Consider the following 17970-nt stretch of genomic DNA (forward strand, 5'->3'; position numbering starts at 1 on the left):
AATCTAGATTATTGACTCTAGTGTAAGTGGGAGACTGGAGGAAATATGCCCTAGAGGCAATAATAAAGTTATTATTTATTTCTTTATTTCATGATAAATATTTATTATTCATGCTAGAAATTTATTAACCGGAAACATAATACATGTGTGAATACATAGACAAACAGAGTGTCACTAGTATGCCTCTACTTAACTAGCTCGTTGATCAAAGATGGTTAAGTTTCCTAACCATAGACATGAGTTGTCATTTGATTAATGGGATCACATCATTAGGAGAATGATGTGATTGACTTGACCCATTCCGATAGCTTAGCACTTGATCGTTTAGTTTGTTTCTATTGCTTTCTTCATGACTTATACATGTTCCTATGACTATGATATTATGCAACTCCCGTTTACTGGAGGAACACTTTGTGTGCCACCAAACGTCACAACGTAACTGGGTGATTATAAAGGTGCTCTACAGGTGTCTCCGAAGGTACTTGTTGGGTTGGCGTATTTCGAGATTAGGATTTGTCACTCCGATTGTCGGAGAGGTATCTCTGGGCCCACTCAGTAATACACATCACTTAAGCCTTGCAAGCATTGCAACTAATGAGTTGGTTGCGGGATGATGTGTTACAGAACGAGTAAAGAGACTTGCCGGTAACGAGATTGAACTAGGTATTGAGATACCGACGATTGAATCTCGGGCAAGTAACATACCGATGACAAAGGGAACAACGTATGTTGTTATGCGGTTCGACCTATAAAGATCTTCGTAGAATATGTAGGAGCCAATATGGGCATCCAGGTCCCGCTATTGGTTATTGACCAGAGAGGTGTCTCGGTCATGTCTACATAGTTCTCGAACCCGTAGGGTCCGCACGCTTAATGTTCGTTGACGATATAGTACTATAAGTTATGTATGTTGGTGACCGAATGTTGTACGGAGTTCTGGATAAGATCACAGACATGACGAGGAACTCCGGAATAGTCTGGAGATAAAGTTTGATATATGGGATAATAGTATTTGGTCTCCGGAAGGGTTCCAGAATTCACCGGAAAGGGTTCCGGATGTTTCCCAAAATGTTTGGGTACGAGAACACTTTATTTGGGCCAAAAGGGAAAGCCCACAAGGTTTTTTGAAAGCGCAAAAGGAAGTTTTGCGGAGTCCGAGGACTCTTGCCTTTCGGGTGAAACCGACTTTGTGGAGGCTTTTACTCCAAGTTTCGACCCCAAGGCTCAACATATAAATAGAGGGGTAGGGCTAGCACCCAAGACACATCAAGAAACATCAAGCCGTGTGCCGGCTACCCCGTCCCCTCTAGTTTATCCTTCATCATAATTTTCGTAGTGCTTAGGTGAAGCCCTGCGGAGATTGTTATTCACCAACACAGTCACCACGCCGTCGTGCTGCCGGAACTCATCTACTACTTTGTCCCTCTTTCTGGATCGAGAAGGCGAGGACGTCATCGAGCTGAACGTGTGACTAATGCGGAGGTGCCGTACGTTCGGTACTTGATCGGGACGGATCATGAAGGTGTACGACTACATCAACCACGTTGATAAACGCTTCCGCTTAGGGTCTACGAGGGTACGTAGACAACACTCTCCCCTCTCGTTCCTATTCATCACCATGATCCTGTGTGTGCGTAGGACAATTTTGAAATTACTACGTTACCCAACAGATCTTGTTAATAATTGCCTAGGATAATTCCGCACACCGATCCATCATTATTCCACACTCGCTATTTATAATATATAGTAATATATTCTAACTTTATGTTAACAGCATCTATTTTTATATTTTAGTTCACCGATATTATGCAAAGTTATCCTCTTCATACCCACAACATAGTTTATTTCTCGTTTCTAGATGGAAGCAAACGCTTGGTGTACGTAGTCGTATCAGTGGCAGATAGGGCTTGAGAGAATATTGATCTTACCTTTAGCTCCTTTTGGGTTCGACACTCCATACTTATCACTTCCATCTTTGAAAATTGCTACGATAATTCCTTACACTTGGGGATTATCAGTGGGAAAGACATAAGTTGGTCCATTATGAGATTACTCAAGATGTTAGCCAGATAGTTATGGGGATTCATGCCTTGGGAGCAAACTATGTTATTTCTCTTTCCCCTAATGCTACCAGAAAGAATGGGGTTGGATCCGGCCACCTGTCAGCTTTGTTAAGCTTAGACCCTCTTTGTTTAGGTTTTTCCTTCTACTTTTGCAGCTTTTCATTTTGGCAAAAAAAAACACAAAAGCTCCTAAATATGGTCTTTTTGCTTCGACTTTTGGCTTATGATTCAATTTGTTATACGATGGTAAAAAACAAAAGTTGAAGCAAAAAAAAACACCTATTTAGGAGCTTTTTTGACTTTTGTTGTTAGAATGGAAAAGCTGCAAAAGTAGAAGCAAAAGCCCGAAGAAACAGGGCTTCAATGTTGATGCATCTTTTGATCATGACTTACTTAGAGGTTTGGCTGGTGCAATTCTTAGAGACGCTAGTGGGAAAATCATTGTCGGGGGTAACCGAAGAATTGATTGGTGTGATGACGCCCTCACAACTGAAGCGTTAGCACTAAGATTCGGCCTTTCATTGGCGCAAAGGACGGGATGTAATTGCCTTGTTATTAACTCTAGTAATATGGAAGTAAGTGAGACTATGAAGAATGGAGGACGGTCTGCAGGAACAGCAGCGACAATTTTTTATAATTGTTATTATCTAGCTTGTAAATTTTCGCTCACTAGTTTGAATATTGTAATAGGAAATTAAATAAATAATGTTGCCCATGAGCTTGCTCTTTTAGCTAGATTTTCTACTACCAATGATTGGTTTGAGTCATCTATATGAGCGAAGTTGTATCTATCTTTCCCTAATATTAAAGAAAGGATTGTTTCTCCAATTTTTTTGTCTACATTTATGTGTTTCGTACGTTTTTTGGTCCACGTTTTCTGTTGCACCTAAAAGAAAAGGCACGTTTTAAAAGAAATTGTGCTACTGGGGAGTCAAACCCCGCTTGCATAGAAGCAAGGCAACAGGCACCAACCAGTTCACCTAACAATATGTTTTGTTTCCCAAACGAAGGACTGATTCCTTTTATTTCATACAAGTGCGAGTTTTGTCAATAAAAAAACAACTTAGAAGCCGACCACGATCCGCTCGCTCATCCTCTTCCTTCTCAGCGCCTCCCAGTCCGCCTCATCGCTCCGTTGCCCAAGCGCCTGGATCACCGCTCCGCGGTCTTTCATCTCCCAGCCTCCTCCACCTCCAGCCAACCCTATTCTAATCCACATTCTCTTCTCTACCTCACTTTCCGGGTCGGCGCGGCTGATGGCTCTGTCGTCGAGGAGCGCGGCTGCAGCGAGGGAGTTGGCAAGGAGGACTGCCGCGGCGAGGGCGTTGGTGAGCGAGTTGAGTGGTACGAAGAGCCCACCGTGGCGCGCTGGGTGGAGGGCGATGTCCTCTCAATGGCGACCGCCGTCCCTGCACGGCTGCACCTCGAACCAGAGCGTGCCGATCCGACGGCCGCTCACCGCTCCGTCATAGTCCGTCTCTCGGCCTCCTCCACCTCCATCCGACTTGGACCATAGTCCCTGTGTCGTGTCTGTGCAGGATAACGAAACCGACTGAGCACGCAGCCATGGGGTGGTACCTGACTCGGATTTCATCCGATCCCCTCGCTACCATAAAAAGGTCTCGACCCCCCAAACCCCGAGCGATCACAAGTTACGGTGCTCGAAAGTGCCACACTAACATCCGGAGCTTCCAATCTCGCCTAATTCGCCGGAACACCGTCCGCTCGAGTTCCAGTCGAGACCGTCCGCTCGAGTTCCAGTCGAGGTTCCAATCTCGACTACTTCGCCGAACGCCGTCCACTCAACTCCAACCGAGATACCAATTTTCAATCATTGGTTTAGGTGTTTCTACATGAATCCCCTGCGTGGTCTCGATCACCACCACCTGCGTAACGGCTTCAAACACAAATCACTGTTGCAAGAAATTTGGAAAATTGAGTTAGCCTCATCGGATATGTGATATGTCTGCAGGTTTCCTGATTAATTAGTCTTCTTAATGCTTCTTTGCCCTTTAAACCTTTCAGATTGTATTTGTTTTCTGTATTTTGTATTGTTTCTTAATGTACAGAAGCATGATGTGCTACCAATTGTGATGGAACTCAGTAGCCTATTAGCCTTGGTCATGCTCAAACAAGGTGCGTCAGGCATAGCCACGAGGGAGCGCACCTGTCTTTCCTGGTCAGGTGGCACGGCAGGATAGCAATTGGAACACAGGCTTGACACTCTGACAGCCACCACTAGGAAGGCTTCCGGCACTTCGGCCGTCGCGTGCTCCGCCGCAACGGTGAAGGCAGCATGGCAGAGGCAGAGATGGCGACGGCGGGGGTCAAAGGATGAGGAGACCTAGAGACGAGTGTGGCGGCTGCGGCTGAGAGGCTAGGGGAATTAGTGTTGAGCGGCCATACGCCTGTGTGTTGCAGATCAAGCAGTAGATATGGTTAAATTCAGATTGGTATTTAAACGCAGCAGACGCGAATGGAATCGTCTTTTGTCAAAATTAGAGTATTTACCACTTCCATAAAAAAGTTTTGAGTCTGACGGCATGCATCTCAAGTACAAATTATTGGCATGATGAGCACCCACAATAAGCTGCAGGGAATATGTACAGGAGGACGAAACAAAAAAGACATGGAACTGGAAGAGGCTGCCCCATCGGATCTTGGTATAGGTCCCGCAAAAAAGGTATTTTGGTATAAGCACCTCGCTGAATTCCACTGTCGTAGGACAAAATACCAACACCATTGGATCATTCATGGCGCGTAGACATTGCCAGCTCGCGACTGGATATGACCGCGGCTCCTGGACAATGCTGGATTGCGACTGGAGACGGGTCTTGGCTCAGCAGCTTGGCTGCACGAACGGTTCAGGTGCATCTTGAAAGTCTATTTTTTTCTGTCGGGTCATGTGATCACGGGACTCTCATCTCAATTTCTTTTTGGTTGTTCAACCCGTTCAGCACAAGATCTACCAGCAAACTTTACTTAGGTGGCAGTACACTATGGCATGAATGCATATTGGCAAATGCATGCTGCATCTGTTGCTCTTGTGCTAATTCAGGAACACAATCAAGGCAAGTGCTCCAATAAGATGAGAGGAATACGATGGATTGATGGATTGCCCAGTTGAACAACTCCAAAATAAATCTTTTAGCTAAGTAGTCTTGGAGTAGCTTATTCCCAGTTTTTCATAAATCTCATTTGTTTCTTATCACATACAAACTGAAATACAAGAAAATTGCCCCGTTGTTAAATTTTTGGACATGCTTCCTTTCTTCACAACGTATTACTTAATATGAAACTAATCTCATATTCAGCTCATATATAATTAATTAAGTTGCTGATTCATTGGTGACTAACGAAGAGATCGTTTCAGGCCTATGACAATGAATAAGGAACCCACACTACAAAAAACGAATCAGATATGCTCTATGACTATGAATACATTCCTCGCCTTTTCACTTGGAGGTCTTCCTCACCTCTTTTTTCATCGCAACGCACTCATTTTAAATGTCATGGTTTAACATAATTGAATTTTCCTGCAATCCAGTTACTTGACCCGATCAATTGTAATTCATGGCAATTGCCATATGCCCCATAGTGAAGCACATGCGTTGCATGCATTTAACACAATTGATCTTGTGCTATAAATATTAATACCCCGTTGCAACGCACGGGCCTTTTTGCTAGTTTTAATAAATGATTTAACCATTGTTTTGAATTAATAGAGTGACTTTTTCTATTAAAAAAAAAGTGTGGGTATGCTTGCCTTAGTTGGCTCCTTCTTCAAACTCGTCAACTCCTTCGACTCATTCGTCCAATACGTACGTAATGTAACGTCGCAAAGTAACGTAGCAAAATAAGCCATGTATATAGAATGAAAACCGAGGTCTGTACAATTTTGTCCAACAAAAGTCCAAGTAAGCAATACTACAATACACGATTTGTCCATGGAACGCCTAGCTAAAACAAATTCTTCTTTGTCATGGCGATAACATATCCAGAGTCGATCGCTCAATTTGTACAAATCAACTCCCAATTGCTTAATTCCGTCAAACAAAACGAAACAAGCAACGAGCTGTGAAGTGTTAACACGCCACTGAGCTGAAGGAATTCGACGATGCGCCGCACGGCCGGTGCCTGCCTATCTTTGGTGGCCTTTGGCTACCTGTATTCTCCTTTGCCCAGCCCTAGCAGCCTGACTGCCACCGGCGACAGCCTCCCGGGGCTCACCGCCGCCGCGAGCCTCCTCCCCTTGCGCTCCTTGATCGTGTCCAGCCGCGGCGACCACGTCCTCCCCCTCCCGGATCCCACCAGCTGCTCGTAGTGCTTCCTCAGCTCCGGCGTGCTGCACAGCGCCCCGCCGCACGCGCCCTCTCCGTCGACCACGGCCTCGCTCCCGCCGCCGACACCGCAGCCCGGTCTCGCGGTGATGGCCTTGACGAGGAACTCCGGGGTGACCTTGATCACCGTCCGGCCGTCGTCGCCCTTGACGTACTCGAACGGGCTCCTGGGCCCCCCCGCGACGGACCCCGCCGGGCCGGCCCTGTCGTAGGAGAGCGCGGCCAGGGACGCCGCGGTGACCGCGTCGTAGCCCCGCGGCAGGCGGTCGACGGGGAGCACAAGGTAGGTGGCCCCCGCGACGAGGCGGTCCTCGATGGCCAGCACCGGCGCGGGCCGGCCGATGTAGAACCCGTCGGCGAGGCAGACCACGGTCCCCGCGAAGTCGAGCATCACCTGCCCCGCCTGCGTCCCGCGCTTGGCCGCCCGCGCCTCGCCGCCCCACAGCACCAGCCTCGCCGCGCGCCCCCGCCGCGAGACGGCCGAGCCGCAGAGGAAGCACGCCAGGGCGCGAGCACCGCCCATGCCAAGCTACGGCGATGATCCGAAAATGAAGTACGTAGCTACGTAGCTAGCTAGGGTTCACGTGATGCCCGGTGATGGGTGATGAGTTATGGATGGATGGGGCTGTACACTTGTACTCTTTTTTCCGGATCGCCGGGCCGCATATATGAGCGGGTGGGAGTATGGACGCGGGGCCGCCCGGAAGGGGTAGCTCGACCGGGGAGCTGCTGGCGCTGCGTCGGTAGTCAAAGTCGACGGCGTATTGCGCGCGTGGTGATTACGGTGTGAAGACGACAAATTCCAAGCAAAGCCTTTTTTTAAATCCAACTGGACATGCAAGGTCGTCCCATGTGAGGAAGTCGTGCTTCTTATTGCAGAAGAATGCTGGTGCTAGTAGAGCAGTTGGGTGGCTGATGCTGTCACATTAATTGTGTGCTTTCTATGTGCGTGTTATTGTTGCGTTGATCGTTTCTTTTGAGAGTTACGCATGTGCATTCCGAGTTGCCGGTGTCTCCATGGTAAATTAAATTGTAAGACAGGTGATCTGCTGGAGGCATCTGACCCTCCGTCGCCTCCCGTCGCCCTGCCCAGCCCAGCACCGGAGATCCCGTCCCCATCTCTCGCCCTCACCGCTAGAAAGATGAAATGGGGGAGTTATTCAGCCTAGCAGCGGCGCTACAAAGATGGAATGGAGCAGTTACTCGGCTATGCTGCCCTCCTATGGGGAACTGCCCGATAGGAGACGGCGTGTGATGGCAGAGGCATAGTGCCCGATGTGTGGCCATGACGAAGAGCCATTATTTCATGCTCTGGTGAAGTGCGACCATGCGGTGTGTGTTGTTTTGGGAGTCGGCGCAGGATTATTTCGAGCTCAAGCTACCGCAACTTCACCCTTTGACGTGGTCTAGACTCAAGCTGCCGCAACTTCATGCTCTAGAAAGATGGAATGGAGCAGTTATTCGGTTAGAACAACTCCAACAGGGCGACTCATTTAGTCCGCCCATGTCTGTTTGGGGCGCGGCCGACAAAAAGGCCGGTCCAACGCGTCGATCCAAATACAAAATGTGTCTGCTTCATATCCGCGCCGACCCATTTCAAGCTCAAATTTGAGCTGAAAATGCGTCGGCGCGGACACGAAGCAGACGCGCCGCGCGTCCACTCGGTGTTCGCCGCGGCCCCGCAAATCAGCCGGCCAACAACCACGGGCGGTCGTATTAAACGCGGCCACCTATCTCGGGCCCGCCTGGCAGTGTGTGGAAGGGTCGCGTGGCCGTCTTTTTTAATGGAAGCATGTGGTGGGGCCGGCCTCATCCACTTCTATCTCCCCCGTTCACATCTGGCCACGCTTGCTCCCTCGTCGGCGACCAGCAAACCCTAGCGGACGAAACTCTAGCCAGCCAGCCACCAGCCATGGGCTTCTTCAGCGGGAAAGGAAAGGGGAGGTTCAGCTTCGGCACGAGCTCTTCCCGCGAGCAGCCTCCTACGCCGGCTAGACGAGGCTCGCCACCGCGGGAGCGGCAGCGGTTGTACATATCAATCCACCGGGCACAGTGGCACTGGCATTACCGCTGGCCACTGCAGTATCCGGATGTCAACCTGTCGCACGGCTGGCATCTAGACCCATAGCGAATCCCCATTCCGGCGGTGCCGCGCACGCCGCGGGCGCACGCCGAGCCGAGGAGGTTCGCCGGCGCCACGAGGCCCTTACTCCCGAGCAGCGCGCAATGTGTGTGTGCGCGCCAGACTTCCCTACCTGGGAGCGCTGGTTTGCGCTAGAGCACGAGGAGGAGCGTCGCCGCGGCGTCCACGACATTCCACCACCACCCCCATAGGTCTTGCCAGAGGAGGAGGAGGAGGAGGCGGCGTACCAAGTCACCCTTGAGGATGCCCTGCAGCACGCGCTGGACGAGGACGCCCATTGGGATGGGCTAGACCAAGCCCTCGCCTTGTCGGCGGCGGGGGACTCCATCCACACTCGCTTTTCGTCCCGCCGCCGATGCCGCTCGAGCCCAAGGCCGAGCCAGAGCCCAAGCCCACGCGGAAGCGGTCGTCATCGTCGCCTACCTGACCCGAGGAGTCCTACTCCTGGACCGATGAGTACCGTGAGTGGGTGAGCGCACCTCCCGTCCACTACACCGCAACGTCGAAGGAGGAGGCGGCCCACCTTGAGCGCTGGAAGGTGCATTGGCTCGCCGAGGAGTTTGCCGACGGTGACCAGCAGATGCGTTGGGAGTAGGATGAGGAGGCACTGCGCGTTGAAAAGGAGGAGGGGAGGAGGAGCGCGCCAGCCTTGCCGCAATGCCACTGCCGCAGGAGACGCTGGAGGAGGCAGCCTATCAAACCGCGTTCGAGTGGGCTAGTCTGCCTCCCGTCTTCATCGACCTCACCGACGGCGACAACGACAGGAAGGGCAAGGGCAAGGCAGACGCCTAGGGCAGCGTGTGGCCCAGAGTTTTTTTAAAATAATGTTTAAGTGGGCTTTGACCAGTTATTTGTGTTTAATTATGTGTTATTACGTTTACTTTCGGACATGTGTTTATCATTTTTTTTCTTAGCACACGGGTAAATATAGATCTGTCTTTCGTTGGGCACACCTACCGACCCATTTAAAAAAGCGGACGCGCCCGTCCGTCTCCTCGACTCAAATGAATGAAAAACAGATAAAGCACGCGTGTGCTTGGATCGCTTGGTTGGAGTTGCTCTTACGCTGCCCTCCTACGGTGAACTGCCCGATAGGAGACGACATGCGATGGCAGAGGCATACTGCCCGATGTGTGGCCATGACGAAGAGTCATTATTTCATGCTCTGGTGAAGCGCGACCATGCGGTGCGTGTTGTTTTGGCGTGGTCTAGAGGTATCCTGGACCCGACCTCCTTGTCGAGGGACAAAGCAGCGATTACAATGGGCGTCCCGGCGCCTGCTGTGCGGGTGGAAACAGTTTTGGAACTTATCTGGAAGCCGGCAGAAGATGGATGGATAAAAATTAATGCTGACGGTGCTACTTCTGCAAGCCAGGACGCTATGCTACTTGCAATGTCCAAGTATTATGCTGCTGGAGAGCCTGTGGTAATTGAAACCTTGGCTTGCATGGACGGTATGCTACTTGCAATGTCAAAGCGGTTCGCCCAAGTGGTGATTAGACCGACTGTCAAGTTGTTTGTACACTTTGGCATAGTGGGATGACCGATCCTGCTCAACTCTTCAGGGAAATGAAGTCCTATCTCCCACGTTTTACACGGATTAAAGCTTCTGTATCTCAAGAGGGAAGCAAAAAACAGCGGCAGCTCATCTCTGGGCGAGGGCGGCCCTTAGCCTCGATGTTTATTTTTCTTTCGATGTAATCCCTGCCTTTCTAATTGACATTGTACAATCACTTGTGAATCCTCAAAAAAAAATGCTTCTCCTGCCATTTTAAAAAGAAAAGGAACATTTCATTTTCAAGGTATATCATTGATCAAAATGTATACCGATAATAAATCACTTTTCAATGGGCCGCCGATTACTGATTTATCAGACAACGAACTGGCCGATTTGAAAAAATTATTAATCACCTAGTTACCATCGACCAATCAGTTACCAGTTGACGATTTCCTGAACATTAGTCTGCGTGTGAATTATAGGAAACTGAATGCTCACACAACAAACATATTCCCAACATCATGTAATAGAAAATTTGTTGGATGAAAAGTTACACCGTGTTCTGATTATTCATGGTGGCTGGACAGTGCAGCTCCTTAACCTTGCCTGCCTTACAAACTCGGTCTCAATTTATCATCAACATACTTAAAACAGATTGCGGTAAGAAAATAAAGCTTGGATGCAGTTTAATGTGCCGGTGCTGCCGCTGGCCCTGCCTGTAACAATAGCATACCAGATTAAGTAAGGTATAGATTGGATTGAGCAATGGCAAATTTACATGCGACACAAAAATGGCAAGCACATATGTTCATTATACACAAACATGGCATCTGATTCAAAATTTACATCACCTCTCCAAATAAACGATGCAAAGAGTGCAGACAAGGCTATTAAAATGTCATCTGACTATGGTAGTGAACTACTAGAATAGCTTGGCTACTGTTTGATCTCACCTCGATATCTGATATCTCCACATTTTGTGTTTCCCCCACTTATTTGATTTAGCTAGTAAAATGTCAGGTGCCTCATTGAAGTTCCATCTATATCTTGATTCTATAACAAGGCCTAGGCCTAAACAGCTTATATGTGGATATGAAGATAGAAACTATTACTAACTACAGCAAAAGGCTAAAGACATGCTAGACAAAACCAATAACTGTAGGTCTGTAGCAAAACGCCAAAAGGAAATGCCAACCATCAAAGTAGACATGCAGTGTTATGGATGTGGTCAGGACCTAGGCCAGCAGTGTTAGTAGTAATCTTGTCTAGCAGGTTAAGCAATTAGTTTCTAGCTAAGTTGATTGGTCCGGCTAGGAGTTGCCTTGGGTGTGTACGCGTGTAGCTAGTAGTAGTCCATGTCCTAGGGTAGTACTAGTCCTAGTTGTTTTGTGTTACTCCCTCCTTCCATCTATATAGGGCCTAATGTGTTTTTCGAAGCTAACTTTAACCAAATATTAGAGCAATAATATATGACATGCAATTTACACAAAGCACACCGTTAAATTCGTGTATGAAAGGAGCTTTCAATGATATGATTTTCACATTGTGCATGTCATGTACTATTAATCTTGTCAATAGTCAAATGCGGTCTTAAAAAACGCATTAGGCCCTATATAGATGGAAGGAGGGAGTAGTTCTAGCTTAGGAAGTTGTATCCGACTAGGATTTGTAGTAGGTCTAGGTTGCTATAGGTCGGTTCAGGTCATGTGTAACATTGAGAGAAAAACAAAAAGCAATAACGAGGGGAGAAAACCAGAAAAATGAGAAATAAAGAGGCAACAGAAAGGCATGACAGGTGCCTTTGGCTATAAGTTTTTGAGCGTGCGTGTTCATCGTGATTTGATGTGATCGATCCTAAGGGCGGAGTTCCAACAAGCAGGCAGCAACAGACACACAAAGGTATGGAGCATTAGAAAATCAAGTTGTTAATAGTAGTGGGTTCGCCTTGCCAGGTGTTTTTCTATCGGTACCTGGCTACCTGCTGCAGGTTTGGGGACTTGGGGGCATGTGACAGCTTCAAAATGACTACTGATGTTAGAAATTGTGTTTGTGCAGTATAAAAACCTACCCAAAACAATCACTTGTACCATACCATCTTTATAAAAATAAATCTCGTTTTTTAGATTAAGAATACCTAGCAAGTTTAGATATAATTAACTGGAAACAAAAGATACAAACCAACAAGGAACAAGGGCAGACATAGTGCAATTGTATCCAAAGAGTACCAAACTGTACCAATCAGGTACGTGCAATGCATTTATTTTGTAACATCGCACAAAATATATTCAATCAAATTCCAATAGTAAAAATCATATACATATATAAAGTACTCCCTCCGTCCATATTAATTGTCGTTGATTTAGCACAACTTTGTACTAAATCAGTGACAATTAATATGGATCAAAGAGAGTACAATAACCAATGAAAAATTAGAAATCAACATGCCAAGTAACATGACCCAAACCCACGTAAAAAATGAATCATATTGTTTCACGCATGTATCTAACAACATCATGTTAATGCAAGAGAAGCACTAAAGGCAAATATGGGGAGTTACTGAAATGATCTGATTGTGCATTAGGAGAGAAAGTGAAATTATTAACTCAACTGATGCAGATTTTGCAAGAGTCAAACTTAATTCGTAAACCAATGAATAAGAATTCGATGATACATAAATGTATATTAGAAATTATGCATTTTTATTTGAGAAATCAGCAACACTTCATGTCTCCAAGAAATATCATTGGAATTTCATATGATTAATGGTACAGTTCCTATAGCCTGAAAATGTCAAACAGCACAGGCCTGATAGTTATATAGGTGCACGATTGCTTAGAATCAATGCAGCTCACCATCCATCTCTAATGGGTGCATGATTGTGTAATATCATTGCAACCTTTGTTCTTGAGTTGCCGACTAATCGCCAAGCCGGTACTGGAAAACATGGCGACTTGGCGACTAATCGCTGAGATGGAGGCATGAGGACTTGACTTGACTGGACGACTCAAAACCATCCATCCCAAGGGAGAAGGGACATGAAGTATCCAAGTATTTTGCTAGTAAAGAAAAAATCTTTGTTAGGATTGCTTGTTTCTAAGGAGGTAAGGTGAGGACCAACCGCCTTGACGCCTAAACGTCGCCTAAGCGTCCAAGGCAGGACGCCTTACAAACAATGATTGCTGCCTATTTAACTAATTGGACTCTTGCAAGAATTCCCTAGAGTAAAGGATGCCATTGGAAGGTAAGTGACAAGATAAAATAACATCAAATGACAACATCACCGCAGTTAGCTCAACAACATCTGCTAACTATGCTAACGAATTATGATACATATGAATTTATTATTTAGCACTTAACAATGTAAAATGCCGCATGGTCATGTATTGGTAACTACCAAAATAATCCTTGAAAAATTCTTGCACGATGAACTATGTACAATAACAGTGTCAATGTTTCGTACAGATAAGTAAATACCTCTGTTTTCACTTCTTTTTTCCCACCAAATGCCTTCAATCCACCATATATAATAGCGCCCCACATAGCTAAGCTGGCTAGCACAAACTGCAGAAGGTACAACAACATAATAAATAACAAAAAGCAAGAATATTGTACAGCCAAAATAAGCTATGAAAATGTATATGTTAAAAAATTGTCAGAATAGTTTAACTGAAAATCATTTATTTATATCCATATGGACAGATGTTTACAAGGCAGATAGCATGCCACAGGAACATAATGCAAAGCAAACAGTGTAAGTAAGAACACCGATTTGACTGCATGGACATGATAGGGGCTGCAGAAATATTGCTCCTCAAAAGGTACAATGGTGAGAAAAGGGAAGAGGAAAATGAGCAATCTATTAAAGTGGCCAGACAAAGTCAAATTTACAATATGATCTTTTCAACAAAGATGAATGACAACAAAGGATGGGTAGCTTCTGGCCAAAGAGTAACTAGGAGGTCTAACCTGTAGTAGTTCTGTAATTACTAACAAGAGGGAGATTAAATAAAAATAATTACATTTGGACTTGCTGCACAGTAATAGCATGATATTTCAAAAGTAGTATAAAGACCTTTGGGATTAACTTTGTGATTAGTTGACCCACAAGCTCAAGGACGCCAGTAATGTACTCTACAGTACCAGATGAACAGCATTGTAGCTAAGAACGATATATCAAGTGGACACGTGAATCTTCAAAATGTTATTACATAGTACATATGAATGAGTCATTCTTGCATTTTTAAAATGCACTTGCATGGTGTTTTCCTGTAACGAATCACTAACAACTTACTAGACTTCATGCCAGTGGATGAGCCATGAGAGCTGAAAGCGAAAACATATTGTTCAGCAACCACAGAAAAGAGACACAAATTTAGTTAACCTGCATTTTGCCAACCTAACCTAAAACCTCTTGGAACCCTAAACCAATTACTGCAGTTTCTGTATAGCAGATCTTGACTGTCTGTTCCTCTTAAGCAACTCATCAATTTTCATGACAACTTCGCCTCTAGTGGTTCCTCAGAACACTGATACATGTACCTCTACATCCACTTGGAAAAATATTCAAGAACAAGACATGCATGAAGTATCCACCGTTACAGTACAAAAATATTAATCTGACTATTATATCTATGGTACGTTAAGACCATAGATGAAACAAACCTCCCTCTTTACCCCTGAACTAGGCAAGAAAAAAAAAACCTGCCCACACTGCACGGTTGTGACAATGGAGTTCGATTTTACGGTCTTATTGTACAGCACACATCAAATGAGATCAAAAGAAGGCGCGGAATAATCTCTGAATGAAAGCAAAAATGCAAGCAAACCCTAATTTAACATTAACAGTCTTGCTACTTGATCTATCTCAAGAAGATAACTAATGCAATACTAATAAAAAGCCTCCCTACACTTGTTGTACGCCAGGGCAATCAAGTAGAAAGCCCTCCTAATAAAGAACAAATAGAAATCGATGCTCTTTACTGCGGTGTGGGTGGGGAAAAACTCACGTGCTCTTCCTTCCAGTTGCCGGGGTTCAAGGGCTCCTGCCACATGTTCACCTTGGTCGATCCGTGGTGATCTGTTCAAGCACACAAGGCGAATCGATCGATCAAAAAAAGTACGAGACATCAATCAAGCACAAGGACGCGCCGCGCCAAAACTAGAGAGGGAAAGGCGCCCTGATTTCTGGCGGACAGCACGCTCCCCCTCCCCACCATGGACAACCAATTGCATAACCGAATCGTGGTCAACAACCGGCGACGGCCGACGCGCGACTGGCGGATCCGAACGATCCGTGTGTGCGGTTCTCGGATCTGGCAAGGGGGGGAGAAGGGGCGCATTCTCAGATCCAGACATACCTGCGGCGCCGGCCATGCGGCGGCTGGAGATGAGGCGGGCGAGGGGGGAGGAGGAGGCGGAGGAGGAGGAGGCCGCCGCAAGCAGACGAGACGCCATCGCTTCGATTCGACCTAGTTGGGCGATGTGTCTGGAGAGCTGGTGGTGGTAGCGCAGGTCCTCTGTCTGAAGCCTAAATGCCGGTGGTGGTGGATACGGCCCGCTCCCCGCTCAAAGCGTTCTGGCCCTAGTTGGATCTCGAACTCCCACTAATATTGCTGCGTCCCCCTCAAAAAAAACTAATATTGCTGCGTTTGCTCAAAAAAAATACTAATATTACTGTGATAATTCTAAAAAAAACTAATATTACTCAGGTTTTTCATTTTCTTTTTTAAGAAAAAAAACACTTGCAAAACGTCGTTGCTCGCATCTATTTTGCATGTGTTGCATACTTGTCTCAGTTGGGCCCGATTGAGTAAAAACAGGCTAAAAATCAACATTTGCATGTTGTTTGGTTGCTTGTATACCCTCTAGGCTGGCTGAGGCAAAACGGAAGGTAAGTTGTTTGGTTGCGGGCTTTTTAGGCGGAAACATGAGTCAGGATGTTTGGTTACATACAACACATGTTGTTCTCGTAGAGGTGATGAGGTTATGAGCACACAAACAGAATAAATCAGAGACACACAAAATAGATAGCATAGAAACAAGTTTAGCATAGTACAAAATTTAAACAAGTAGCTTTAATCAAACTAGCACAACATAGTCCTAAACAAGCATGGACCAATTTAACTCAAAACACACAAAATCAGGCAACAAAGAGCTCTCTAGATGTTCACGGGGAAGGGTCACCGCTTCAACGCCGTCGTCATTGAAGACGATCACCTTCAAGGTGTCGGGAGTCAACGGCTTGAAGGTGACCATGTAGTCGATCCTGATCTGGTGGTTAGCCCTGAAGCGGGCCCAACCCTGATCGAGGGCGACCCTGTGTTTTATCAGCCGGACTGTGACCCTCCATACACAGACGGTGTTTGTCTTCAGTTTGAACTCCTGAGGCACAACGAGGAAGTGCTTCATGAAGTCTAGAGTCATAGGCAAACACTCCAACTTCGAGCAAGGATCACCTTGCAGAAGTGAGTGGGGGCTGCCTCCTCATGGTTGTGGTCGTAGTTCCTTTGCTTGCTGCTAGGGGGCTCCTCCTCCTTGCCCTTGTCTCCAGGCGCCACCACCTCCTGCCCCTTCGTGTTCTCCATCTCGATTTGCATTATGAACAGCATAACGTTCAAAGGTTGATTAGCATTCAATCATATCGTCCAAAGCATCTATGTTTACCCACCCAAAGGCTCTACTACTTACCCACCACCGCACTCAATGAACCCTCTCTGTCTCTCACTGTCATTCCTCTTCCACATCTTCATCGTCATGAACCCCATCCCCAACCCCTTCCCCTAGGGCATTGGATGGAGGGTGTTATTCCTTGGTTGTTCGCTTGGTGGTTGCACCAAGTTCAGAACACCATGGAGGTATGCTCTAACTTCACCAGCATCGACGACATGCATAGGGAGATGGACGCTATGGTAAAGAAGGCGACAGAAGAGGAGCTGAAGACGTTGATTCCTGATCTAGTCAAAGGCACTATGTTAGTGGACATACCACGTTGGGCGACCGATAAGGCTGAGTCCGACGATGCTGGTTAGAGAGCTAGATGGGCCAAGTACAAACAGTACATGGCTTGTTGAAAGGATCAAGAAGAGGTGTCTAGAGGGGGGTGAATAGACTCTTAGCAAGAAAAGTTGCAGTTTTTAATTTCTTTAAGTTGAAGTGGAGTTTTGGCACAAGTTTAAACATTCACAATACATATCAAGCAAGCATGACAAGAGTATATGAGCAGCGGAAAGTAAATCATGCAAGTTGCAAGAATGTAAAGGGATGGGATTGGAGTGTGCAAACGCAATTGGAGACACGGAGATTTTTGGCGTGGTTCCGATAGGTGGTGCTATCGTACATCCACGTTGATGGAGACTTTGATGTCAACTACACAACCTTCTTCTTGTAGACGTTGTTGGGCCTCCAAGTGTAGAGGTTTGTAGGACAGTACCAAATTTCCCTCAAGTGGATGACCTAAGGTTTATCAATCTGTAGGAGGCGTAGGATGAAGATGGTCTCTCTCAAGCAACCCTGCAACCAAATAACAAAGAGTCTCTTGTGTCCCCAACACACCCAATACAGTGGTAAATTGTATAGGTGCACTAGTTCGGCGAAGAGATGGTGATACAAGTAGTATATGGATGGTAGATAAAGGTTTTTGTAATCCGAAAATATAAAAACAGTAAGTTAACTAATGATAAAAGTGAGCGTAAACGGTATTGCAATGCGTGGAAATAAGGCCTAGGGTTCATACTTTCGCTAGTGCAAGTTCCCTCAACAATACTAACATAATTGGATCACATAACTATCCCTCAACATGCAACAAAGAGTCACTCCAAAGTCACTAATAGCGGAGAACGAACGAAGAGATTATGGTAGGGTACGAAACCACCTCAAAGTTATTCTTTCCAATCAATCCGTTGGGCTATTCCTATAAGTGTCACAAAC

The 17970-nt window shown here is 46.3% G+C and overlaps 2 protein-coding genes across 2 annotated transcripts; both read right to left on the bottom strand.

Moving 5' to 3' along the window:
- Positions 1-5912: 5912 nt before the first annotated feature.
- On the bottom strand, positions 5913-7230 carry LOC125520714. Its single transcript, XM_048685699.1, has one exon. The coding sequence runs from the start codon at positions 6924-6926 to the stop codon at positions 6225-6227; it is 702 nt and encodes a 233-aa protein (XP_048541656.1). The 5' UTR covers positions 6927-7230; the 3' UTR covers positions 5913-6224.
- A 3322-nt stretch (positions 7231-10552) lies between these two features.
- On the bottom strand, positions 10553-15629 carry LOC125520764. Its single transcript, XM_048685777.1, has 4 exons — positions 15402-15629; positions 15051-15121; positions 13519-13605; positions 10553-10760 (listed from the first exon to the last, which is right to left on the bottom strand). The coding sequence occupies exons 1-4, from the start codon at positions 15496-15498 to the stop codon at positions 10731-10733; spliced, it is 285 nt and encodes a 94-aa protein (XP_048541734.1). The 5' UTR covers positions 15499-15629; the 3' UTR covers positions 10553-10730.
- Positions 15630-17970: the final 2341 nt, after the last annotated feature.

The sequence above is a fragment of the Triticum urartu genome, chromosome 7 (assembly GCF_003073215.2).
Source record: "Triticum urartu cultivar G1812 chromosome 7, Tu2.1, whole genome shotgun sequence".
Classification (NCBI taxonomy): domain Eukaryota; kingdom Viridiplantae; phylum Streptophyta; class Magnoliopsida; order Poales; family Poaceae; genus Triticum; species Triticum urartu.

Coding starts and splice junctions, on each gene's coding strand:
- LOC125520714 (XM_048685699.1), bottom strand. CDS start 6,926: ATGGGCGGTGCTCGCGCCCTGGCGTGCTTCCTCTGCGGCTCGGCCGTC.
- LOC125520764 (XM_048685777.1), bottom strand. CDS start 15,498: ATGGCGTCTCGTCTGCTTGCGGCGGCCTCCTCCTCCTCCGCCTCCTCC. Junction 13,606..15,050: donor GCAACTGGAAGGAAGAGCAC/GTGAGTTTTTCC, acceptor TACCTTCTGCAG/TTTGTGCTAGCCAGCTTAGC. Junction 10,761..13,518: donor AAAAAGAAGTGAAAACAGAG/GTATTTACTTAT, acceptor CTATTGTTACAG/GCAGGGCCAGCGGCAGCACC.